The sequence below is a fragment of the Oryzias melastigma genome, linkage group LG16 (genome assembly GCF_002922805.2).
Source record: "Oryzias melastigma strain HK-1 linkage group LG16, ASM292280v2, whole genome shotgun sequence".
Lineage (NCBI taxonomy): Eukaryota > Metazoa > Chordata > Actinopteri > Beloniformes > Adrianichthyidae > Oryzias > Oryzias melastigma.
The window spans coordinates 29,965,441-29,992,085 of NC_050527.1; the positions used below are offsets into that span (position 1 = coordinate 29,965,441).

Below are 26,645 nucleotides of genomic sequence, written 5' to 3' on the forward strand. Positions count from 1 at the left end.
GTATAATATCTTCTGTTGGTTTGGAGACATTTGATTTTATCATCAAGCTTTCATCAACCTAGTGCAGGCTTGTTCTAAGTCTGGCCCGCGGACCAGATTTTCAACGGTCTGGGGGTTCCTTTCATGAAATCAATAACATATGGCTCTCAGCACTTTCTAAGTGAGGCTTAACTGAGTGGAAACGCTCACCAGAATAAACTGGACCGCCCCTTTCTAGTCCTTCCCAGACCGGACTGTACCGGACCTCATGGTGGAAACGAGGCTTTAGTGACTTGAGAGCTTGGCGGTTAAGTGATCATGAATTGTTGGGGGCTTTCATGATTTAATTGAGTTGCATTGCAGAACATCAACGATGTTTTCAGAGTTTGAACCAACTAATCAAGCAAAAAGTAAAAATGGCTAATCTTACTTTTTGTCACAGTCGGTTACATTATTGTAGTAATAAAAGTAGAGCTTTCCATGTTGGTGAACTGTTTCTATCAGGAAGAGGATTCACTTAAAGGTCAATTTGCTGGATAAAGTTACTGAAAACACGGTCAACATTAAAAAGCTTTAATTTCGGCTTCAAATGTGAATTAATTTTCTTAGGAATTTGGAGAATATCCTTATAGATTTTTGCTCTTCCTCCAATAGAAAGGCCGATGGCATGGCAGGAGTGTGTGTCAAGTCCAAGACTTCCCGTCAGGTTGTGTGTGCACGTCATGAAACATCGCATAAGGTTCTTGTCTCCACTCAGGAAATGAATTAGTCATTCCCTGTCTCATCTGGGATGGGAGGGAGCCACGTCGCCCCTGCATGGATGACAATATTAATTTAACATGACATCGCATTGATGGTCAATTTCAGTTTCAGGGAGGCTGTTTAAGTGGAGTGGTGGAGTATTAATGTGATAAGATGTGAGAACGGAGGGACGTTACATCTCTCTCCTCGCTGCCATGTTTCATAATCAGCCAGCCATCTGGACAAATCGGTTCCCCACACGCCTCTCTCTGTTTCTTCTCAACTTCAGGTTGCATGTGTCTGAGCGTGTGCGAGTGTGAAGGAGGGATGGTGATTGTCTTTCCTTCTGTTTTTTCCACGGGTGATCATGCTTGTGGAGTTTGATGTGTTTGTGTGCGAGCAGGCTTTTGGAGCTTTGAGGTGGGATGGTGGGTGTGGTGTGACTCCCTTCATCTGTCTTTTTTGTTTTTGTCGAGTGTTGATGACTTTTTTTGTGTGATTTCTCTATATTAGGCGTGATTCAAATAGCTACTTTTTTTTATTAATTCTTATTTTTGTCATTTTTTTGTTTAATATTTAAAAGCCTTTTTGTTGGAACTCTAATACTCAGCAGGTAGGTGTGAAATGAAGAAGCTAGTTTCTGCCCCACCACCCTCTGTCCCTTGTGTTTATGAGCCTTGTTAGCACAAGCTTGCCTTTCAATCTTCGTTACCGGCATAAAATTCGATGTGTCGTACTTCCAGCTCACAGCAAGTGAACCGTGTATGAACGAATTAGAAATCTACACAAAATGCTTAATCAAATCAGCCGCTGCCCCTAGAATAAATATTACAGGACGTCTTGGGATGTTCACTCACAGAGGGTGAGTGCGTTTGCTCAAAGGTGTGTACGTGGGTATCATACCAGGTTGCCGCTCTACACCTGCGTGTGGCACTGTGTCATGTTGCCCTTAATTTGCTTCAGTCTGCTGTCAAAATATTCATTACGCCTTATCATGCGGACATGTTTGATTTAGGTGAGGAAGAGCAGGAATGGGTGTTTTTTTTCTGGAGTTGTGCATGCTGTGAAGGCTGTTGTACGGATTTAGATGATTCAAAATGGTCTGATCTAGAAATATCAGACTTGAAAAGATGTATTTTGTGTTTGTCAGGAAAATAAAGTTTTATTCAAGAAAGTTATGTTTTGCTGTACTTTTTCTAATATATTTCAGTTTTATAACTATTTCAAGTGATGTAAGAACATCCAAAAATGGTGACACACTTTTGATTTTAAAAGATTACCAAACCTGTTTACTTTTTTTGCTCGTCTGCCTCCCTCATGTTTAATTTGAGTTTCCGGTGGTTTATGCATCAAACTGATAGTCCATGCATCTGCCCTCACTTCTCTGCTCTTAAATGATGGATGGCAAAGAGAAGCTTTGCCACTCTCTCAAACGCTACCCCGCCCTCTGGACTTATTAATGACAATAATTAGGAAGAAACCTCCCTGTGAAGCCCGCCAGAGTGATTAGTGCTTTAATGATGGAATGGGAGGTAGCGAGCGCACACAGAATTGATTTACGTATTCGCCCTGACCTTTGGAATCCAATTTACGCATCCACAGGCAAAGAAAGAGGAGGTAAGAGATGAAGGAGAGTGACAAGGATAGATGGAGAGTGAGAGAAGAGCTGCTTGGCACTTGAAGTGTGAAAGAAGTTTTATGGGGATTGAATAGGGGCATCCGTTTTGGGAGCTTTCCTCATATTGTGGCAGATTAAAATAGCGACTCGGGGCTGATAAGAAACTAGATTTGAAATCGCACTTAAGATCTTATCGGATGTTTGTGCAACACATTCTCATCCTCAAGTTGTCACATATTGACATTTGGTTCAGGACCCCTCCACATCACTTTTAGACGTTTTGGGTGTCCCCAACTCGTCGTTTTTTGACGTGCTGGCTGTTTGTAAAATCAAGGGTTCACAGGTCTCGGGACGAGGTACCGGACATTTACCAATCTGGTACCCAAACCCGTTCAGAGTTGGTGGGTGTGGTGTGACTGTCTTCGGTGGGTGTGACTAGTGTCCAGTACCGGTACCCAAAACCTGCACTAGATGCGATACCAGACCTGAATCTGTACCAGACATGGTATTGGGCACGGACCCGGCCCGGACACGGTACTGGACGCAAACCTGTATCAGGTTAGGGTACTGGTACCGGAACAAACCCGGCACTGGATACGGTACCAGATGCGAACCGGTACTGAGTTAGGGTGTCGGAATACGGAGTGCACCCGGTTCCTTAACCCTGTACCGGTTCGCGTCCGGTACTGCGTCTGGTACCAGTTCGCGTCCGGTACCAGTTCGCGTCCGGTACTGTGCCTGGTGCCTTTCAAGTCCGGTACCGCGTCTGGTACCATATCCGATTAGTGTAGAGTACCAGTACTGGGTTTGGGTACCGGTACCCCACCCTAACCAGGTTTGGGTAACTCAAACCCAGCACCAGATGCAGTACCCTAACCCAAACCCAGCACTGAATGTGGCACCAGACGTGGGGCAGTATTGGTCTTGAACTGGTACCAGACCCAATACCAGGCACAAACCGGGCCTGGAAACGGTACTGGACACAAACCGATACTGGGTTAGAGTACTGGTGCACGCCATGTTCCGGTACTAATCCAGTTCGCGGCACGGAGGTTGGGGACCCGTGATTTAATGGGAACAGCCAGCTTGTCAGAAAAAGACGAGTTCGGGACACCCAAAATGTCAGTTTTTAACGGGGAAAGGTCCTTAACCAAATCCCAATATGTGACGAGTGGAGAGCGAGAATGCGTTGGTTTATTCCATACAGAAAGGCCAGTCGTGTCTTCTGAGAGTTTCTACTTCGTGTTTCTGACAGAGATGCCTGTGCTTTTATTTTGTAGGATCCAAGCCTTTCATGTGTAAGATCTGCAACTTTGCAACTGCTCAGCTGGGAGACGCCAGGAACCACGTGAAAAGACACCTCGGCATGAGGGAGTACAAATGTCACATCTGCGGGTGAGTTAAAAAAACATTCAAAAACCATTTACTGAAATTTTATTTCACATTTTAACTGGAGATAAACCTAAGTGTTTTTGCTTTCATACCTAAAAACTCATTAAAAACCAGCTTTTGTTCACTTCTAAATGTGGTTTGGACTAATGTGGAAAGTTCCGCTGGAGCAAAACTTTTAGATGAGTGGCTCATATTTATTTTAAAAGCACAATTTCAAAAAATAATTTTCAAAGAAACTGTTTACTTAAAGAATGATTTCTGTAATGGTCACCATTGTTTAAGTTGACAAATGAAATTGAGAGACTCCAACCAAATAGTCTTGGCCAATGTTTCCTGCCCCCCTCCCCCATAAAGAGTGATCTGCTAATTATCAATTGTACGGCCCAATTTAAACTGCATTTGTCTCAGGCTAATTTAAAATTCAAGTCAATTAAACCCTGCCTGACCACAGCAGGAGGAGTTGGGTCTGTTTGCTGCCGAGGTGATACATTTTGAAGCAATTTGAAATTTGATTTTTATATACATTAAAAAAAAAAATTCATGAGACAGTTTCCTTATTTTTAAGTTTCCTTATCTTTGTCCTCCAAGAGAGATCCAGTTGTTTTGTAATCAAACTCAAATGCACAGATGTCAAACTCTAGTGTCACACACGTGTTCCAACAACTCTGATATTGTAGCTTCTAACTGAAAAACAACACCTGATCCAGGTAAGGAGCAGCGGGTGGGGCAGGGTACTGTAGTATCCACATGTACTGTAATGACATTTCCTCTACCATGTTTTTGTGAGTTACTGTATAGAGTTCTTTTTTTTAACAAGTGTTGAAATTTACTTTACAATGTTTACTCATTTATCGCTGGGGTTACATTATGAAAATAACGTGTGATAGATTAAATCCCTGATGTACAATTACAGATATTTTTAGGCTGTAAAAGTCTTCACTAAACATTTGAAACACTTTTCTCTCGTTGTAACTCTCAAAGTTCATAAAAAGGTAAGTGCACTATTATAGAATGAAAACAAAGATCTGATCGTGATCAAAGATTTAGTTCATTCTGTAATGGAGACTCGTCATGGAGGAGGTTAACTGACAAGGTCAAAAACCAATCAGAACGCAGAAAACAATGGACTGTTAAAAAATAAAAAGTATGCAAAATTGCACTGAAAAACCCCAATTTATTTATATTTTATTTATTATTTATTATCATTATAATGTGGTCACCTTGCTAGTTAAAATCTTTTTCATTTTTGCTCAAACTGATCAACTTATGATCACACATTATTCTTCTGGTAAAACAGAGAATGTGAAGCTCTATCAGTTATTGTTAAGTTCATATTTTTCAAATCAGTCTACAGAATTAAAGTCCAATGTCACCATGTGTTCTGTGATGTGTTCTCTATTTTTTTGAGAATGGCTCTAAAAGAGTTTTGGAGCTTCCTCTTTTAGGAATTGTTTCTCAATCTTTCTTTGAATTTGCATTTCCTCTTCTGCTTCACTTTGCCAAATTTTTTTTTTTTTCATGAAGACAATTTAGCCAATTTCAAAATAAAGTTATTCAGTTATTTATCATAAAGATTTGGTTGGTTTAGTTTTTTTAGGGCATCATTTATTCATTCTATGATTTTTTTTTCACCTCCACCTACAGATTTGCCCTTACATTTCTTTATCCAAAATGTTACACTTTGAGTGTTAACTGCAAACTAAGACTGTTAAATAAAGAGAAATAAAATATTTTTATTGACTTTATTGTGAGGAATATTTTTTTTTCATTTGAGATGGACCACCTATGAATTTTATATTATGTATCCATTAGATATGGAGTAAAAATGTCAAATATATAATTTAGAGATATTCTGAAAAAAGTTTAATTGATTTTCTAGAATGCAACAATTTGGATTTTATCTGGTAAAAATCAGTTTCTCTTACTTTTTATGATAAAAAAAATGTTTTTTTTTTTTTTAAAGTTTCATTTATGTTTATTTTAAATAGTTATATCAAAACTAATTATATTAAGTCTTCTTATTAACTGACAAAGTTTATTTTAGAATCGTGTTGATTGAAAATGTTTCAGAATTCCTCAGATTCCTCAGAACTATTGTTCGGGAAAATTTTCAGTTTCCGGGAAACTTCACTTTTTTATTTTTTGTTGCATCAATGATAAGTTATTAATCAAATTATAAGTAGATTTTTTTTATTTGGAAAATAATGAATAAAATCATAATAGAGCTGCAAGTTCTCATTTAATAGAGCTTTTTTTTTAATTGTGACAATTGTATTTAGGATCTAAAACATTTCACTGGAACACATCTAAAAGAAGGTGTTCAGTTTGGAGTCCAATGTGCTAAAATATGAACTAAAGTTGATACAGACGAGAATGTGGCTGTAAATACATGTTGGTGCAGTTCTGATCGCAGCTCGTTTTACCCCCTACATGTTGAGCATATGTTGTGCTGAGTTCTGCTCCTTCCCGCCGTGGACCTCCCCGCTGCAGCGCCATGTTCGAGCGAACGTGTGGAGCTGTTGAACATGCATTCAGGGAATACGGGAAATCGCGGGGTTTCTCATCCTTCTACCGCCAAGCTTGTTCAGGTGCCCGTCTGCGGCGATGAAGGCATTTGCTGTGTGGAGTTTAGGGGCTTCTGCTGCTGTGTGATTCTGAGTCAACCGCTCCATTTAGTTCAGTGGCAGGGGCTTTTCATGCTTTCAAAGCTTAGGCAGAGCAAATGCGAGTATTTGCTGGCTCTGATGTTCACAAACATATTACAGCGCGAGCAAACAAGCTTTGCTTCAAACACAACTTCTTCTTTAATGAGAGGAAAAGCTCATGTTTTACAAGCCTCCCCCCTTCTCCCAAGTGCCGCAAACGTGTTGGGTTTTTGCTTGCACACACGCTCACACACACGTGCGGTGGAAGCAGTTCTCCAATATGCTTTTAAATGGGACTACTAAATACAGCCGCTGGTTTCACAAATCATGTGGATGCAGGAGCCGCGCGCTGCCAGTGCCAGCCACCGGTGACAAATCGGCCCTGTGTGTGCTTTCAGGACTGACTGATCACCAGGCCGTCCCTCCTCTTGACTAAAGAGCAGCAAACACAAAGAAACCCCCAGAAACACCCTCATTAAGGCCAGAGCCATACATACACATAACCTGCTCCCCTTCCCAAACTTCTCATGCGCCTTTAATCTGAATCTAAAGTGCGCTGCTAATGGGGGGCCACAACTCACTCATAATACGATTGCCTACTTTGTTTGGGCATAAGTTGGAAAAGTGAGATTATTGTGCGATTAAGCTGCGGACGCTCACGAAAAGGCAACATTTTGTTTAGCAGAAAGTGTTTGGTGGGAAATCACGATTTATCATGTCAGTTAACACCACAGTGCAGCGTTTTCACAGTACAGCATTGATCTATTTCCAGTGCACAGACTCTCTTTTTGCATTCATGTGGCACACTTTCAAATAAACTGCTCTTTTGTTTGGGATCAGTGGATTGTTTGTGCATGTTTACTTTCTTCTCTTTTACCCCTAAAGTCAAAAAAAAAAAAAGACAGAAAAGAAACCCTTCCTCGCCATCGATCGCCGTGTCCTCCCCTCTTAAAGTTTGAGGCTGGAACATGGGCTGGAATCTGACTCCATGAATGAACGGATGCGCTGCACCTCGGCTGTCTACCTCACTTTAGCCTGGGCTTACCGCCGCCGCCGCTCTCTCCTCCGGGGCTGAGGGGGGAGGGGGTTTGATAGTTAAAGATCATATTGTTTTGGCATTTAATTAACAAATGCAAATGTAAGGCCAGGACAGATTGGAGCCCCTGACCACGCTGCCAATCAAGCCCAAGTGTACTGGACAGTGTCTCGCAACCACTTGAAAGACCCACTCCAATGAAAATAATGTTTTGGGGTGTTTTTAACATGTTGTTGGAGCCTTTTTCTCACGATGGAGGACATTTATAAAGAAAATTAAGACTAAAATATTTTTTTTTAATTCAATTTGTTGTGAATCTGGATCGGGTGACAAAAAGCTGTTGGAAGAGGCAGCACCATGGACCTGAGATGGCGCCAGAGCATCATTAGCTGAAGTTCCAACAAAGTTCAGGCTCTTCTCCTTGAAAAACTCCAGGTTACGGTTAAGGTTAGGATTAGGATAAGGGTCACAGTTAGGGTTTGGAATCTTATGGTATAGATCAGGGGTGTCAAAATCAGTCCTCAAGGGCCAGCCTCCTCCTTGTTTTCCAGAAACTCTGCCTTATGTGCTGCAGATTACCTGGATCAGGTGTGTTTGGCCAATAAGGAGCTTCAATGGCAGGTTGGTTTGAAAACATGTAGAACACTGACCCTCAAGGATGGACTTTGGACACCCCTGGTATAGATGCACAAATTTAGCTTTTGGCTACAGTTGCGACATATCCGCTTCCGACTAATGATGAGTTAAATGTTATTTTTGGGCGCATCTTGTCTGCCACCAGGAACCTCTCTCTAGAATGCCCCACTTTTTATATCCCCCGGGCTACCAGGTTACTGGCGGCCGGTGGTACTTGATAAGGACGGCAGAAGTCTGGAGACATTTACACATCTCCTGCTGCTCGATTTTGTAATGGCATAATCTTCGCTTGATATTGGACTGCCACCGCAAGACCTCGAAATGTGCCCGGAGGCCACTGACCGATGTCAACTTTTAACTCTTGTGCTATCCTTGGCATGTTTACATTAAAAGTGGGGTCATCTGGACCCCACAAGACAGCACACTGAACTTTTTTTGGAAGGGTTCTAATACTTGATGGATGGGTCGGATCAGATGCTTGAAGTGTTTTAGTAAGCGACCTCATATGAGAAAAAACAGCATGGAATCTGGACAAAAAGACATGCTTTTTTAATGTAAAAAAAAATGTAATGTATAAAAACTGTTTCTTGTTTCTATTGTAGTGCCAATCGCACCAATTGGTTGAGGTCTTTCACGGAAAGACATGCACTGTGTTTGTTGTGTTGAAAAAAAAAAAAAAAAAAAAGACTCATGAACGTGAGAAAAACAACAAATATTCCAGCACAACATGAATGCAAAATAACTTTCTGCACCTGAAAACAAGTCAGTTTGTTTATAGTGCATAATCTAAGGGAAGACACCAAAATTTCAGGGAAATAAAACATTATTTTGGATTATCAGTATAATTTACTCCAGTGTGGGGGGCCAGATGAAACGGTTTAACAGGTCGCATATGGCCCTAGGGCCGTAGTTTAGATAGATAGGTAGATCCATAGATCCGAATGACTTACTCACCGTGTCAATGGTCCTGCCTACAACTCGGTGTCAAACTACTGCTGCTCTGCAGAAACTATGTCTTAGAAAACTACGAAGGTTTTTTTTTTTTTTAATTTTGGCTGAAAGCAGCATAATCATAATTAAAAGACCACTGGGAACACTGAAAAACAGATCAAAGGCTGATCGGGGTGGGACTTTAAAGCCTTTTTCCTAGTTTCCTTACGTCTACATCAGCTCATCTGCAGCTCCACAAAGCTGTCTGCTCCTTTTTGCTCTTGTTTTTGAAAAGACTTATTTGTCTTATAGAACTCTTGAAGTGTGAAAAACCCAGAAAAACACAAATTGGCCGTTAGCGTCGAAGATGAGATTTCTCATATTTAATTGGTAAAAAAAACAACAACCAAAAAAAAAAAAAAAACGGGGAGACGGCAGATTCCAGCATCTCCTTTTGCTATGTTTTGTCCACCATGGGGCCGGCTACTTAATGAGCCTCCTCTTCCTCTCCTCCATCATCGAGCAGAAAGGCCGTGGATTCAGCATTTCCAGCCTCCCGCTCTCATTTCCTCCCCAAAGATGCAACGGACATCCAGTGCTGTTGTAGCTGTTAAATTATGGATAAACAGTCTAAACGCTTTGAGGCATTGGTTTAATATCTAAGCTTTGGCCTTAGAAGCGTAACACTATCGCGCACGGTCCTCTTGTGGACCGCCGTTTTATGATTATGGGTCAAGAGCTTCGCTTTTCGAACGTCACCTGAGAAGCTTCAAAAAAGAAAAAAAAAAACTTTGCAAAGCACTAAAGTTTGTCTTCTGCGTTTGTATTTTTCACTCCTCCTCCTCTTGTCCTGGCGTTGGAAAGAGTATATATAGTCATGATTTCATGTAGGGTGTTGCATGTGTGATTTGACTGTTAACAGGATGGGGCTGGCTCATGTCAGGGTTTTTATGTCCCCCCTGTCTTGTGAGATTGTCTGGTCTGTTCCCAGAATAGCCCATCAGTTCCGCCTTGTGTGGCTCATCCGCTGTAATGTGCCTTAATGCCCGGGTCTGTATGAGTAGTGTGAGGCCTGGCAGTGACAGTGGAGGAGCATCTTAGCTTGCTGCTTATCCAGAGAAAGCCGTCACTTAAATCAGCCCCTCTATTGTCTGTCCACACCCCTCTCCTTCTCCCCTGACGTGATTCTCTATAATCCTCGAACCCATTCTCGTTAGAAGTCCCTGAGAACTATTTTTATGTTTTTTTTTCCCCCCTCTTCCTTCCATTTAAACATTAATGGTTGTTGCAGATGAAGAGAGGGATCCCTATGAGGATGATTATAATGTCACTCCACTGATCTCCCGCCGCCCCGAAATAATTGTACATCATCACTTCGCAGCGCGTCAGAGGGACACGTTGGTGGCGTGCAATTAAAACCGCAGAATATAATACACCAAATTACTGCCTGTCAGGCCTGTGAACAACACGCGCTGTATTTGAGTTACACTTAATCATCACGTACATTAGTGATTTTGCTAAGATCTCCTCACCCCGCCCCCTCCGCTAATGCAGCAGGCCTGTGAAACAAACTGCTCCTCGCAGGCTGCTGAGGGATTGTGTCATGTGATATCAATGCTCTGCGCGTTTAGGTTCCTGAAAAATCTGTTTGGCCTAAATGGTTTTGCCATGTTCTACTGGAAGCAGAAAAAAACAGACACTCTGAATCATGGGCTGCGTCTAAACCTGCAGCACCTCCAAGATTATACTGCAGAGGAGTCATCCACAGGACGAGTGGCTGAGAACATCTATATTTGGACAAATATCCATCAACATTGAAACTACTTCTCTGAAAGTTAATAACACAAACTCCATTTATTGTGGAAAACACAAAGTAACCGTCTGAAATTCTTGCACTTATGTTTTTGTCCGTAAACACTTTATTTGAGTAACATTCAGAAATCAAAAGTGTCCAAATTCTGTCGGAAAAAAAAATAGCAGCCGTAAAAAAATGAAAACTCGTTTGCTAAGATATCAGAAATTCATTCAAAAATCACCTTTACTGTCATCTTTTGTTATTCCAAATGTAATTCTTGAAAAATGTTGTTTTTTATTTGAATCCAGACCTCTTTGCTCTCTTCAGTCAGTTAGAAACTAAAGACACAGACTTGAAGCTCTCATTAAAGTGACACCTTTGAGTATAAAGTATATCATATTGAGATCTATTTTAAAATTGTTCCCAGTGGTCTTTTACAATTTTTAACAAAAAAATAAAAATAAAAAAGTCAATTTATAGAACATAGTTTCTGCAGAGCGGCAGTAGCTCATTAGAAATTCACCCCATAGATGAGGGTGGGACCGTCGGCGCAGAGCAACCGAGTCTCCCTTCCCATCATCCATCTATTTACACGCTCTCCTGCTAGCTTACAGCCTCTGATAACCCCAACCTTACATCAGCGATGCAAAGGGTGAGCAACCAGTTGTACAGTTTTGAGTCAGATTCCCGCTCAGACGGGGAAAACAGAGACGAACATGGATCTTTTTGTCTGCAAGTGGATGCATCACAATGGAGCGGAGCAGGGAGCTTGTGGCACACCAATTGTAATTTCTACGCCACAACCACACACTTTTTAAACTATTTTTTTTTCTTTATTGCTTGCTCCTGATTAACAATGATTTGAATAAAAAACTCAGAATTGCAATTTTAAGCTTAATTTTGTTCATATATGTCCTCCATTATCAGAAAAATGCCACAAGAGCTTGTTAAAAGGAAGGGTGTGTATTCGCAGTATTATACATATCGCGATACATGCGTCATGAGACACTACCTGATAATATTTGCTGTTTTTCTAAATTAAGATCTGATAATGATCTGAACATTAATATATTTTTCACAAAACTAAAATTGAAAAATATATGTTAATTAGCAATTAGAACATTAAGCGCTGCAACTGTATCTCAGAAACAAATTGCTTTTATCCAAGCAAAATCATGGTGCGTTTCTTTTAGTAATTTAGGAAATATTTTGGTGAAAGACAAAAGCAAGACTTAACTATATGTTTGCTTATAAATACTATTGCCGTGGTAGAATTTTAAATCGATATAAGTATCAAGTATCGCTATATTTCACTGAATTGATATTTTTTTACACCCCTAGTTAAAAGCACTAAAAACAAAATTTTATGGTTAAAATACTATATAAAAACAAAAATAAAACCTAACCGGTCACTGTTTTTTAGTAGAACTGCTTCTTCCGGAAAATCTCAATAAAATATACTGGTTCCTAAAACAAACAAACAAAAACCTTAAATGCAAACTAAAGGAAAATAACCTGAAACCTAACAATTTAGGAATTGTTTATTTTCTAAATACAACATTTAAACTCTAAAGTTACTTTAATTTCTTCCCTTTGGCAGAAAGAAACCTGTAACAATTCATTATTTGCTAAAAGTGTGCTATATTTCTTCCCATCAGGATGATTCCTTACAGTTTGCTGCCTTTGGGCCCTCATTCTGGGAACACGGTCCCTGTCAGTCATTGTACATCCACTCACCAAAATAAACACATTTTGCTCTAATGCATTTAACTAAATTTAGTGTGCCATTATTGGCAATGAAATAAGTAATGTTAAAGGTCATTTGGAAAATAATGCAGAAAGGCTGGTCTGGAAAGGTTAAGTATGTGACGGAGCTGCTCTGATGAGAACGATGGCTCGGAGAGCTCGGCGTTCTGGTTTGACTTGGCCCTCTGTGATCGCTCTTTATGGCCGAGACAGCTTTACAGCCCGTTGCCTCCCATAACACGATAAAGCGCAGCATAATGGATTGGATGTGTTTAGTAGCCTTGGGCTGATGTTTGTAAAATTAATGTTTTTTGCAACAGAAACACTCCCTAACACAGGCACATTTGCACACACAGGAAGAAAAAAAAAAACAGACAAAATCTGTTTTTTCACTCCTTACGTTTGCTGAAAGCCGAATCATCAGACGCTGTTTCTGTACAGATATTGAAGAGATGACAAAAAAACAAATGGCTTCATTAGCTAGGTTTGTGTTGAATGGCCTAATTCTGAGCGGAGAGGCTATGAATGTTATTAAATTTGGAACAGGGAGGTGAAGTTTGTTTGCTCCCCAAGTTTCATGACAAGAGGTTTTTGAGGAGTTTGAATGGGACCCTACTGAGCACGTGTGAGCTCCGGAGACAAAGAGAGGAACTTCAGTCAGCATATCAGTCCCATTAGGCTTTAATAACAGGCTCATATTCGTTTGTGGGCCCTCAACAGCGGCCTCGGGGCTTCATAATCAAACCGTTTCCCTTTAATCAAAGACCGAGCAAAACAAACAGTCGGTCCAGACGCTAAACGACAAAATCAGTACTTAAAGTCGGGCCAACGCAGCACTAGTTAATGATGATGGCTTTTACAGTTCTTTTGGGTTGTCTGGTTTTAGTGGCTATTTTGTAAGCATAAGGGGGATTTTTTATTATTTTTCTTTAATGAAAACTTCCTATAGGCTTCAAGGTTCCTAAAGTTTTTGGAGCGGAATGGGTGAACCCCCTTTTTCTAAGAGGATGCTGAGCTCATCGTTCTATAGAGCCAATCCCGCACAGGTATAGCAGAAGAGAGCAAATAAAGCGAGCAAAGTTAATGAGTGATTAACAACAGCAATTAAAAGATGAAGAGCGCGGCAGATGAAAAAAGGGGTGCAATTAAAATATCTGTACTCTCATTGTTAGAAGTGCGGGTGTCATCTATTGTGCTCTTATTAAAAAGCTGGGTGAAAGTGGGGGGGAAGGTAGAGCTTAATACCCGCAGCCCAAAGTGTCTGGTAATCTGCCCATAGATGGAGCTGAAAAGGGCTGTAACTCACGTTTAAGTGTTGGGGCCGTGTCATCGCAGGTTCACAGTCATGCATTTCTGTGTTGACACCCATCGGGGCAGGGGATATTTGGCAGTCAGGAGTAATTTAACTTAATTAATGGGATGCATATTTGATGGAGGAATAAAATATCCCGGCTCAGCAAAGTGGAAAAGGGGAAAGATTTAGTGGGAGTTAAAGGTGGAGGGGAGAGTAATTTGTGCTTTCAGTTACCGGCTGCTTGAAAGACAGAGCGAGCAGAGGAGGGAGAGGAAAGGAAGGGATGTAGACGGCGAGTTCGACAAAGCTGATAAAGATGGCACCGGGGGGGGTCAGAGATGGATGGTTGACACAAAGCTGAGCTGATGTGTAGAGGGGGAATGGGCTGTCCCTCCATTGAGAGGCCCATCAGACTGACAACGCCTGAATTAATTGAAACCCGGACTGAGCTCTCCCCAACAGCAAACAGGCGCTGGTGTACAAACTTTTCTTGGAAGGGTTTTTTTTAGTATTCATGTGGGGGCTTTTGAGACTTTCCAGCAGCAGTCTCCCCCCTTCATTCCAAACGTGCAGCACGCTGGCTCTCCCAGGCAAACCTGTGGCCTGACAAGAAGCTGTCACTCTGCTCTTAATCTCTCTTGGCACTTTTTAATTGACCTCCTGTAGGTATAGATTATTTTCATGCCGAGTCGTCCGCTGAGATGTTTGATATCGTCCGAGATGCTGGCATCTGCGATGCTGCAATCTCAGGCTCTGTCTTCTCCTCTGTCATTGTGACAGTCAGACATATGTGGACATCAAAGGGAGGTAAAATGGAGTCGGTCAATGCAGTCGTCTTGCTGGGAGTGCTAGGAAAAACGTTGGTTTGGGTTGAAGGGCTTTGTGTTTGACTAAAGCTGTTTGGAGCTCCAGAGCGACATTCGGGGCAAGGCGCTGGCCTTCTGCTCTGAACTGTATGCCAAGAGGTTGGTACTGACCAATTTAAATGATGAATATGATTTAATTTATTCAATGGGTTTAATTACAGATTCTATTTATTGTTGAGTCGATCAATGTTGCCTGCCTCAAATCTGATCCAAAATAACGAAAAACAGGGTGTAACTAGGCTATTTGAATGTCTTATTTTAAGGTTATATTTAGGAGAAGAGTTGTGGGATGTGTCTGTAGAAACTAAACATCTTATTTGCAATAAAATGGCTTCTAGTCAAAGTTTTTCTGTATTTTCTGACAGTTGTAAAAAACATCCATTCTTTCCTCAAAGTGTCTGTGTGAGCTTTTAAGTAGACAATAAAAGCCTAAAGTTCCACTCTAATCATCTTTTGATATAGTTTTGAAGTGATTATGCTGTTTTTAGCTAAAATAAAGAAAAACCTGTTTCGTTTTCTAGGACATAATTTCTGCAGAGTGGCAGTAGTTCATTAGAAATTCACCTCTGAGTTGTGGGTGGGACCGTTGGGGTGGAGTAAGCCCACCCTCACTTCCCATCATTCTTTTGTTAACAGGGGTGCCCAAACTTTTTTTCTCAAAGGGCCAAAATCTAAATGGGATCCCGGTCCGCGGGCCAAATTTAATATTTTTTTGCATGTCATGAAATAAAAGGAAATTTATTATTCTGATTCTGTATTTGTTAAGGTAACACACATTAGTAGGAATAAAAGTAAGTAACATTTGTCTTTGATTGATCCTCCATCATGATAAAACTACCACAAAAACATGTTAAAAACCTACAGTCATGAGATCATAATATCTACCTTTTTAGCCAGCGTCCGTTCTCCCGATGACGTTTGTGTGTCTGCTTTCACTCCTACTCCTCACACAGACACGAAGTGGTTTGAAGTTCTGAAGTGTTTTGGCTCTGAAACCGGTGACATTTAAAGTTATGAAATATTAGCACAAACTGTCAGAGGCTGGCGTCCAACTCTATGTTGGGGATTCAAGCCCTCAGATGTACTGCTAAGCCAAATAGCGCTCTCACTTTGTGCATCACATGTGGTGTGGCCCACACATGCTCATAGCAGGCACAGTGGCGGACAGGGCTTCCGCCCACGCACACAGCGCCGTCTACTTGCACATTTGTTGCGCACACACCAACCTGTCTTTGCTTTTATGATTAAAACTGCGATTAGATTTGTGAAAGGTTCATGGGATGTTAATTTTATTGTTCTTTTATAAACCACTAAGATGTAAATAAACTTTAAAACAATCGACTTGATTGTTCTTGATTGGTTATTTCCACAAAATGTCTCCACATTGGCTACTTAAGTCACTCATGTTAGATTTTTATTGTCATTTGAGCCCACGCACTTGTTTAATGTGGCCCCCCATGCTCTTTAGCCCCTCATTTGCCGGCATCCTTCAGGTCTAATATTGCAGGATCCCCATGATTCCCACATTTATGAACTCATATTGACCATCGCCTATGCGAAACAGATAATAAGCAGTGATGAATGGGTGACATTAGTGATGAAATTACATCAACCTTAACAGGCTATTGTATTAACACACCTTGCCGATTGCACTCCTCCCCACAGCCCGTTTAATTGATTAATTGCTGACATGGATGGATGAGGGGTTGGGGGTCCTGAATTGGTGGCTGATTACTAGTCAACCATAAACAGCAGAAGCCACAGCCGGCCCTCCAGGGGGATATTCCTGCACCCAAACCTTATGGCCGTTCTTTTTCCGCCTCTGACAAGAGGAAAAATATTTGTCCATAAAATGCCGGTACCACCGGGCTGACATATAAAGCCGTCTGTCACTCCCGCTCTGCTTTTCCCTGGCCCTCCCTCCCTTCCTGGCCCGCGCCGCGGCTCCTTTAGTGCTCAGCACACCCACCGGACTCTGAAATCACCCGTCCTCTGCGCGTGCAGACGCGGTCCCTCAGGTAACCCGTGCACCTCCCAAGCTTTAAGTATGGGCAAATAATGGCAGCATGAGTGATGCCGCCCGCGTCCTTGAGTGCGATCCTCTGTGTGCTGTAGCCAAGTCTTGCTGTCTCCAAGCTCAGCGGGACACATCAAACACCCCCTTTAGAGGAGTCCCAAGAATGTATAATGTTTAATGAGAGGAACAGGGTGTCCTTTTTAATGTGTAAACATTTCGAATGTGGCACGACAAAGTTATTGAAACGTAAAAACCGAGCATCACATCTCCTCTACCTCTTCCTGATGGTTAGCCCGCATCCTCTCCGGAAAAGTTCCTGCTCTTTGGCCGCCACCAAACCGCCTCGAAGCGTCTGACGGGGGCCGAGCAGGAAAACTTGTCCAAACGAGCGCGGAATAAAAAAATCTCTAAAGATGAGAGGACGTGCAGCCCGAAAAGAAGGAGGGCTAATTGTCAGCTGAATATTCTCTGCTCCGTCATATAGAACATCACATTAACCTCTGCTCGGAGAAGCCCCCTCGGGGGCCGAGGCGTGGGTCCGAACCCCAGCAGCCAGCCGTGAAAACGCTGACACATCTGCTGCCCCCGCAGGAGAGGAGGAGGGGGGGAAACACAACCTAAAAAAATGACCAACAGAGAGGGGATGCAATCGCATGGAGCCTGATGAGGACGAAAACGAGCGGCGAAGAGGAAACGTTTATTCATTTATTCTGTTTATTCAGCAAAAACAACAAACCGGAGGTCAGGATTATGCTGCAACACCGATAGCTGCTTTTCCATTCCAGTTAAATTTCACATTAACCAGTTAACCACTTTTACGGTCATTTCAAAGCCTGCCTGCCCCCCCTTTCAACACCCACCCACCCCCCAAGTAAATCAGATTACTTTTAAAGGCTTCATCGGCTTCAAGTAGAGTTTGAAAGTTGTTAGTTTCTTTGAAACCAAGTTTGGAGTCAGCTTTAATGTGATTTGTGATATTTTTCCCGAACATTAGATGGCGCCATTCAACTTGTTAGAAACACAGTGCGACCCCCCCCCTTTTGCTCAAGCTCTCCTGCTCTGATAAAACACACTTGGGGTTCTGTTCATTTTGTTGAAAGATGAGTTCAGATATGCAACTTTTTAAAAAATTATCCACTTGTTATACAGTTCCTTTGAAAGGAGACATCAACAGAATATGTGTTGGTGGTAATACCTGAGCTGGAAGAAGTTACATTATTAGTTTAAATCATAAAGTTTTTATAAACAAAGCTGACTTATTCAATGCAAAAAAAAAAAAAAAAATCTAGTGTTGATATAATTCTGCGGCCAGTTTTGTTTTTGCTAATTTACACTTTCAAGAGTAAAAACATCATTAACAAAGTATTTTCTTTGAAATGGTAGACTACCTCTCAGTGTTAGTGCAGGACTAAATGAGCCGAGCTGCAGCTGCGGCGGCGGCGGCGGCAGATTCGCTGCCTTAACTAGGACGAGCCTCTCCATAGCGGCGGACCTCAGGGGCCGATCAGCAGGTCTCCTGAGAGGCTCCCTGCACGGCCGTCTCACCAGGCTTGTCACCAGGGAGCTGGACTGGCTGGCTTGGTGCAGGGCTGCTGTGATGATGATGATGATGATGGTGGTGTTGGGTTGGTGGGTGGGTGAGGGCTGACATGCCGAGAGGGCAATTACAGCAAGGACAAAGACTACACAGGGAGAAGTCCCCACAGCAGCCCTAATGAAGAGAGCAGGTTAGCCCGTTAAGAGCGCCGGGGAAATGAGCTCCAGCGTGGGTTTGTTTGCCACCGAGCATGTTTGTGTGTGTTTAACCTACCCGAGGAGGATACATTTTCCGAGGTCATGTTGCAGCCACACTCACTAACCTCACCAACTGACGCCTTCCCGACTCGGTGTTTTCTCCTCGCAGAGTAAAAACTAACATAAGGAAATGTTTCTCCCAATGCAAGCGATTAATGAAGTGATATCTGTAAAATAGCCCCCTCCTCTCGTGGGTAATTGTCGCACATTAACGGCTCTCCAATTTGTTTTTATCATTTCGCTTAAAGATTTTTTTAATAATATCCCACTTAAAAATTCAGTGCATTATATCCAGTTTTTCTTAAAGCATTTAATGAGTCTGCGGTTAAAACATATTCTTCACATGAAAAGGATCATTTTCAGAGTTTTCCTTCTTTTGGTCACTTTTGCATATCCGTTGATTAAAGTCACATCAACAGATACTAAATGAAACATTCACGCTTTACATCTTTTTTCTTTTTTGGGGGGGAGGAAGGGTGGCAGAAAAAGAGAGATGGTATATACTTGATAGTGCTGTGTTGGCACAGCCATCTGGGATCTGATAAGAGAGCCTGTGGAGCGGCGCTTATTCAAATCAGTGCATGTTCACAGTGAATGGGGAGCAGGTAAAGGCAATAAGATACAAGGCGATAACCTTTCTGAAAAAGGTAGAGGGAATGTTTTTGCACGCCGTTTCGCGGCTCGGCTGCACAGGAGGAGGATTTAAACCTAGCCAATTTTTCCCAAACACACAGAAAAGCTTCTTTTAATTACTGGAACCGATTAGAGAACTTTTATTGCATTTAAAGGATTTTTTACTTTTTTTTTTTTAGGTGCGGCCTGCGTTTGTGTGTAAACACATGTTCCAACGTCACATGACCCCGCTCAGTTTTTAACATTCACCCCTCCTTAATCTCTTTAACACCAAGTCAGATTAAAGCTGAAAGTAATCTGCAGCCTGGATGCAACATGGAGGAGAGAAAAAAAAAACAGATCAGCGTGTGTTTGTGTCATAAACATAAGCATTACATGAAATCAATTACATTTAATAAATCTGATCCGCAGTGATCGGTTTCAGAGCCACTGTGCAGAAATCTGAAGTGAGGCTTAAAGCCTAATTGCGCAGTGGAGGGCTGGCGTGCCAGGGACTCTCAGGAGGAGGAAGGGGGGGTGGATGTTACATATGTTGCTTGCACCCAGCTCAAGACAGCAGCGATCGGCGATCACCGGGGTGAAATGCAACCTCCAAAGGGGAGCTCCGTGTTAATGTGTTTGGCTGGTTGGAAACGCTCGCCTTTAAAACGGCGACCCAGAAAAACATCATAGCACACACTCAAGGTTTTGATGATGCAAAATCAAATCATTTTATAAGTATTTTTTTTTATGCATTCACATATTAAATTGGAAAAAAAAAACCACATTTTTGTTTTCACATTTTTACTTTCGTAGTTGTTTCTAAAAAATGTGTTTCTGCAAAAATATTTTTCTCACATTTTAAAGAAAAATCCATCTTTAGTGTAGACCTCAGTGCTTCTGGAAGTGAGCAGGTTCCTGACTTGTGGCGCGATAGGTCTAATAACATGTTTAGTGTAGGCCATTGTGCAGCTCATTACGGTCAGGGGTCTAATGTGCAGCCTCCTTATTTTCATACTGACTTTATGCAGCCTACTAAGTGAACAAGATAATGAAACAGACCCCCCCCCTCCCTTTTTTTTTTGCATCCAAACACAGCTAATCTATTGTATTAGTCCCCCATGCTCTTGTATGGGAGCAATTATTTTGAAAAAGTTTCGACGGCGCGCCGAGGTGACAAAGAGAATATGTGCAAGGAGAAAATGCCGACACTTTTGATGGCTACTTGGTGTTGCGGATAGGCCAAACGGAGGTGGGAACCCGCCACTTTTAATCATGTGGAGGGTGGCGGCTTTCATAAGAGCACGCAGCGATTCTGACAACTCTAATAAGGAGAGGCGACAGAGAAACTTTGTGCGTTAGGGGCAAAACAGAGGGGGAAGGTCTTGTTTTTTTTTCTGTGTGTGTGTGTGTGTTTTTGTTTGAGACGAATTTCACTATCTGAGAGTGGATTTGTGCTGAAGGAATGTCAGCATTAATAAAGGGCTTTGGGGACAAGGTCACACGAGTTCCTGCACACCGGAGCACCTACAGCCTGATTGTGGCTCGGGAGATGGAGGGGGAACACGCTCGGCGAGTTCCCGGCGTGCGTGGAGTTTCGCCCGTCACTTCCTCGTCGCTCCGTCTAATTTATGGTTCCTCCGTCTTTCTTTATTCAAAGACAATCTTTGCTCTGGAATAAAAAAAAAAGAGGGGAGCAAAAAGGAATGATGCTTTGAGGATATAATTAAAGATATCGTTCAAAGAACAACTTTTTGCATATTTGAATTATTACTGTCGTTAAAAACCACACAAAATATGGAAATATGATTGCCGGAAGCACATAAATCAATGATCAGCAAGGCCTCAGAGCCCAATAAATATGGGGAGTTAAATACTTTAAAATGCAAATCACATTGGAAATTTGCATATGGGTGAATTTAAAGGAAGTGTGCTTCCTTAAGAGCCTCTGAGGTAAAAGCGGGTGGAGCTGGAGGGGCTTTGGGGAGGGAGCGTAAAGGACACAGACAGGCAGGCAGGCCAAGCGCTTGTGTGTTTCCCCCTCTTTTTTTTTTTTTTTTCCTCGTTGTCATTGGTCAAGTCGTTGGATCGCTCTAAGTGATAGCGGCTGAAGTGGGCTGACAGACAAGACTGCATCTCTTTTGTGAATCCAGAAAGTGCCTTAAGTGATCTGAATAATTAAGAGTTAATTATTCTTCATCCATCTAAATCAGAAAAGGACAGATATGGGAATGGAATTATAATTTTCGCCCGACGCACTGTCTCCTTCTAATGTGGTAAACTAAAGTGACTGTGAATAATACCTACTGACCTTCGAGTAATTACGCCTCGCTCGGCAATTTGCTTGCCGTTGCTAATTGAGGGTATTGATTCAGTGATACTCGTATTAAAAATACATATGTTTTATGGGTGAGATTTTTTTTTCTCCTGGTTGTGTTTTAATGTATTATTAATCCTTATTATTTTATCGTATTTTTTTTAACAATAATTAGGAGACAGGATGTGCTGCACTGGAGGGTTGGAAGAGTTTTTTCTAATCAGTGTTGCAGGTTGTGTGTGTCTGTTTTGGCAAACTTTTTCCACAGAATTTAAATTGGTTTTTGTGAAACATGAATTAAATTTCAACTAAAGCAGAGCAATTAAAGCTATGTCATTTTGATAATAATAACACAAACGTGACTTTTTCGAAGTGCAAGGAAACTTCCCCTTTGTTTTTGCATAACTTCCCGTTTTAGCTTAGATATTTAAGGATGCGCCTGCGGTATCCGCGGATCAATGGACACCATGTTTCTTTGTGCATTAACACTCAGGTTAGAGTGTTAGGTTAAAAACCTGCACCTACTCGCGAGGAAACGGAGGGAAAAAAAAATCAATTTTCCTTTTGGAGTCAGAGGGGCAATCTGTTGGTTCTGAAGGCATCCCTTTACCAATGTGCACGTGTCTGTGTGAGCAATGTGGGGGTGGTCGGACCTGTCACTCTGGAGTGTTTGCATGTGCCTTGCCCTTCCTGGCGCCTGCAGGTATTGACCACTGCAAATGGACAAGGTGGCTTGCTGCAGACGCATCTCTCCCGCCTCTTCAGCGCGCAATATTTTAAGCCTTTTTCCGACCGGCGGAGCTCCGGTGGCAGCTCACAGCCTCATAATAACCCAGATAGGGATCGATGGAAGTGGATTTAGGCACTTACCCGTGCTAAAACTGGTAAACTCATTTGTCTTTCTGGAGCCGCGTTCTCTCCATTGTTTAAGGAGACACTTAAAAGAATCCCCTGAATTAAGATAATGTGACTGTTGGTGTGTGATCAGCCCGGCTCAGCTGAAAGGACAAGCAGCTTTAGCTCTTTTATTAGCTCTCTGTTTAAGGGGCCATACATGTTTTGACGGAGTCCAACTCTCTTTATTTTATTTCTGTCATGCCGATTAGTGTGCCGAAGAACGCCAGAGCCCCCCCTCACATGTGTGTGAGCAAAGGGAGGCTGCATTAAAGCATGCCAGCTCCAAATGAGATGGACCAAAGTGTGATAGCCCTGCTGCTCTGCGGGTTCAAGCCTCCATGAACGCCTCAACGCAAATTCTTGGTGAAGGACTCAATGGATGCCGTGAAATCGTATTTGCCGTACAGCTAATGGCACAGGACTGGTTCTGCTGGAATGTTCCTCAGAGCAAGAAAACACATCCTTCAGCTGTGATGCACACTGACCGTTTACCACGCTCAGACCCCAGACCGCAAGGATGCGGCGCTCTAGTGCTTGTAAACTTGTTAGATAATTGTTCCCTTATTCAGGAAATTGAAAGAAGCAATTGTACCTTCAGGATTCACTCATTCTCTGTGATTTGGTGGCTCCTTCTACCAGTGACTCGAGGCTAAAGCAACAGCAGGTCCACCTCTATCTAGGTGGTCCTAAAGCAGTCCTTTCTAGAAAGAATAGAAATAACGTGACACTTTTATTTGAATATACAAGAAAAATAAAAGAAAATAGTTGCTTCAATTAATCATGGATGACACCTCTTCAACATCCGAGCTTCAAACAGACCTTTCATTCTCTTTACCCGACTCCCTACACAGCGTGTGAAACTACAAAGGGCCGTCCGTCTGAGGGAAGTGCTTTTCCGCGGGTGCCGCCGGGCGGCGAAGCTGGTGGTAATTAGGCGTCACTCCGCTTAGGCCGGGTGCCGCGCGCGACGCTGAATTCCTCCTGACGTGATGGAGGGATTGAGAAGTTATTCGGTTCTGCAGTTCCTTCTGCTCTGCTGGTCATCTGTCCTCTGCCGGGCCCGTCAGCTTAAACAGCACAGCCAACACACACACACAAACACTTGCGTGACCCTTCCACCAACCCTTACAAGCACCCGCAGGCGGGAGAAGGAAACTGTGTGTGTTAGAGAAAGAGACAGAGGGAGAGATCTCAAAGCCCTGGAGGGGTTCTCTGGGGGCTGTTTTGCTGAGGAGTCAAAGTGTGCGGCAGAGCCGGAGAGGTTGGTCGGGGGGGTTATTCTGCAACTGTACAGACAATTCTGATCAATATTAGGTAAGAGACACATAAATTTTACTGATTAGTCCAATAATTAAAATTGCTGCAATTAAAATGAAATCAGAATACAGTCAATTTCTTCAGTAAGTTCAGTCAGGCGAGGTGGAGCTTTGCAGTGTTGTTCCTCTTTTGTCATGAAATCATTTGAGAAATTGACATTAGAAAGGAAAACCTTTCATTCTTTGTCCTAATGGGTCAGCCATAGAGAGCAGCGCAAAAGTTTTGTAGATGTTGACCGGATTCTTAGAATAGGGGGGCTAAAATGCAAGAAACTTCACTCTTCTGATTTGGTTTGCTCCCAAAGGCCACTCAAAGACTGACCGACAAACGGGCACAGTTATGAAGTTTATGAACCTTTAAAAGCAGATACTGTAACTGTACCATAATCTGGCGTACAAGTCCCACCAGAGTATAAGTCACAGGGGTCAACAATGCATAATAAAGAATAAAAAACTATACATACATCACTCCGTACTGTAAATCTAAAGAGAAAATATAGTATGATTTGATTTGTGTGTGCCTAATTTTTTTATTTGTAACCTGTGTCTGGCTTTTTGTGTTTAACTTTAAATCTTTGTGTGCGTAACTCTTGATTTGTAACTCATACATTTTGTGCATAATTGTGTACACTTGTAAATTGTGTTTTCACATGTACAAACATTACAAAATACAAAATGCCATTTACTCATGCACAACTAGGCGTGGGCAATATAACGATATATATCGCGATAGAACTTTTCTCAATAGAATCTGTCGCAATAGACTTGTATTGTGAAGGGTCCAACGCCCCTGCGGTCACTTCCGCTAATCATCTCTTTTAATATTTAGTTTCGGATGATGAAGTATTTGGCGATTTTTAACGTGATCCAGTCAGAGCTGGAAGATAAACCTGCTGGACTCATAGCAGCAACAGAAAGTTTAATAGAAAGTGTTGATTTGGTGGCCATGATATAGCATAGCGAGATGCTAATGCTAACGAGCAGTTTCGTGTATCTAAACAGATATATATTTCTTATTTTAATTCGCAGAGCACTAAAATTTGACAAACACAGTTATTTGGTTTATATCGTGATGTATATCATTATCACCCAATATATATAAATGTAAAATTGTGATGTAAAAAATTCCATATCTATGCTAAACTTAAAACATCAACTAACTACACATGCAAATCTTTAAAAGTATGCACGAATCGCCTGATACACACAAACACAAAACTGCATTTACCTACAAATCTGATTTTTGTCTCCAAGATTCATGTGTAAATGATGCGTTTAAATGCTGCTAGAATGCTGGGTCATTAGAGTTTTCCAATCAGCCACGTTGAAGCAGCTTAGATTGTGAATAATAATAATAATAATAATAAAAAAAACTCTAACTGTCCCGTAATCCGGAGTATAAGTCGCAGGGGCCAAAAATGGACAAAAAAGAAGAAAAAAACTGCTTATAAGTCACTCCAGACTATAAATCCCACTTTTGGGAGAAAAGTACAAGGCTTTTGAACAAATCCACCAATGCTGTGTTCAAACTAAACACCATTTATGCATCAAATTTTCTTCCATTTCCTCTTTTTTTTTTTTTGACAGAATCCAATCCAATGCTCAATGCCTGTCTAAAAATATGTTTATAAACTAGATGCTTCTGTTGTTTTTATCCTCATCACTAAATGGAAGCTTTGTCTGTAAATCTCAAGTACTATAAGAGACTAATAAGAGAGCATCGGTAAACACATCTCCACGTCTAGATTCATAAGATCAAAGTCTTTTTTTAATGAACATTTTTTTTACCTACTATTGCTGACTGACGGCGGTGGTGATTTGCTGTCCTGCATTAGTCCACGGAAGATAAAAATAAAAACTGGACTAATAATGTCTTGATGCAAATAAGAAAAATCTCATAAGGTTCAGGAGAACCATCAGATTCTTCTCCATTTTTGTTTTCAGAAGCGCTTCTTCTTCTGCGTTGCTGTCAGTTGGAAAAACATATACACAAACCTTCAGTGCCTTCTAGTGGTTCTTAGTGAGAAAATGATGAATAAGTGATCTTATTTATGTTTAAACTATGCAAAAAAACAAAACAAAAAAAAAAAACATCTTATACTCTGAAATATACAGTCATCATATCTGGCCACGTGTTTGTATTCACACATTTCTTTGTTGATCCCCAATTAATAGAAACGAATTAGATTAGATCCAGAGGGATGCAGCACAGGAGGGAGCAGGGATGGGAGAAATCTGCTGTGGCAGTGAATTCTGAATTTGTGTGCTGTGTCGAGCACAATAGCTGGGGCTAGAGGAGAAAGAGGTTCTGCTTTCATGTCCCTGAGCCACGTTCACACCCACCCAAGACTTCTATTTTACACAGGTAGGCAGTTTGGGGACTATCTCTGTGAGGAAGAAGAGTTGTGAAAAAAAACAGACAAGAGGAATCAAAGGATGTCCCCTGCTTTTAATAATGTAACAAATATTCTAATTTCCCAAAATAAAACCTCCTCTTCATCCTTCCTGCTAATCTGAGCTGTAATTTATTCCAACCCAAGGCCGTATTAGTATGCTAGCCAAGGGCAAAATGGTTACGACAAGAACCTCCGAAAACTTTGACACATAAAAAAAGAAAGTGAAACGCTGAGACTCCAATTTGTAGTCCTTAACTAATCGACTGCAGTGAAGTGTAACTAGTGTAGATCATAAATGCAGACTTAAAATGTAATTCAAACGAGAGCCACGCAGCACCTCACAGGTGAGATTCCTGCTTTACTCAGGCACGCGCAATAATACTTTATGGACACAAAATTAAAGGTTGAATAAGTTTTGGATGTAGGACATAAAGCAAATGTAACTGAAACCCAATACTGTGCTGCTCCGAACCGCCAAGCATTCTTGTTTGTGATTAATTGCGGCTGAATTTTGAATCTCCTTGTGTTTGTGTATACTTCCTTCCACATGGATACATTTGTGCTGCTTTATGAAAAACGCACAATTCATTATAGGAGCAGCAAATACAATGTGAAGGA

General features: G+C 41.6%; 1 protein-coding gene across 2 annotated transcripts in view; it reads left to right on the plus strand.

The window, feature by feature from the left end:
- znf407 (zinc finger protein 407) overlaps nt 1-26,645 on the plus strand; it is a 188,700-nt gene that overhangs the window by 11,277 nt on the left and 150,778 nt on the right. For both annotated transcript variants that reach the window (XM_024263492.1, XM_024263494.1), the window contains exon 4: nt 3,619-3,733. In XM_024263492.1, the coding sequence (XP_024119260.1) occupies nt 3,619-3,733 (115 nt within the window). The remainder of the gene's footprint in view (nt 1-3,618; nt 3,734-26,645) is intronic.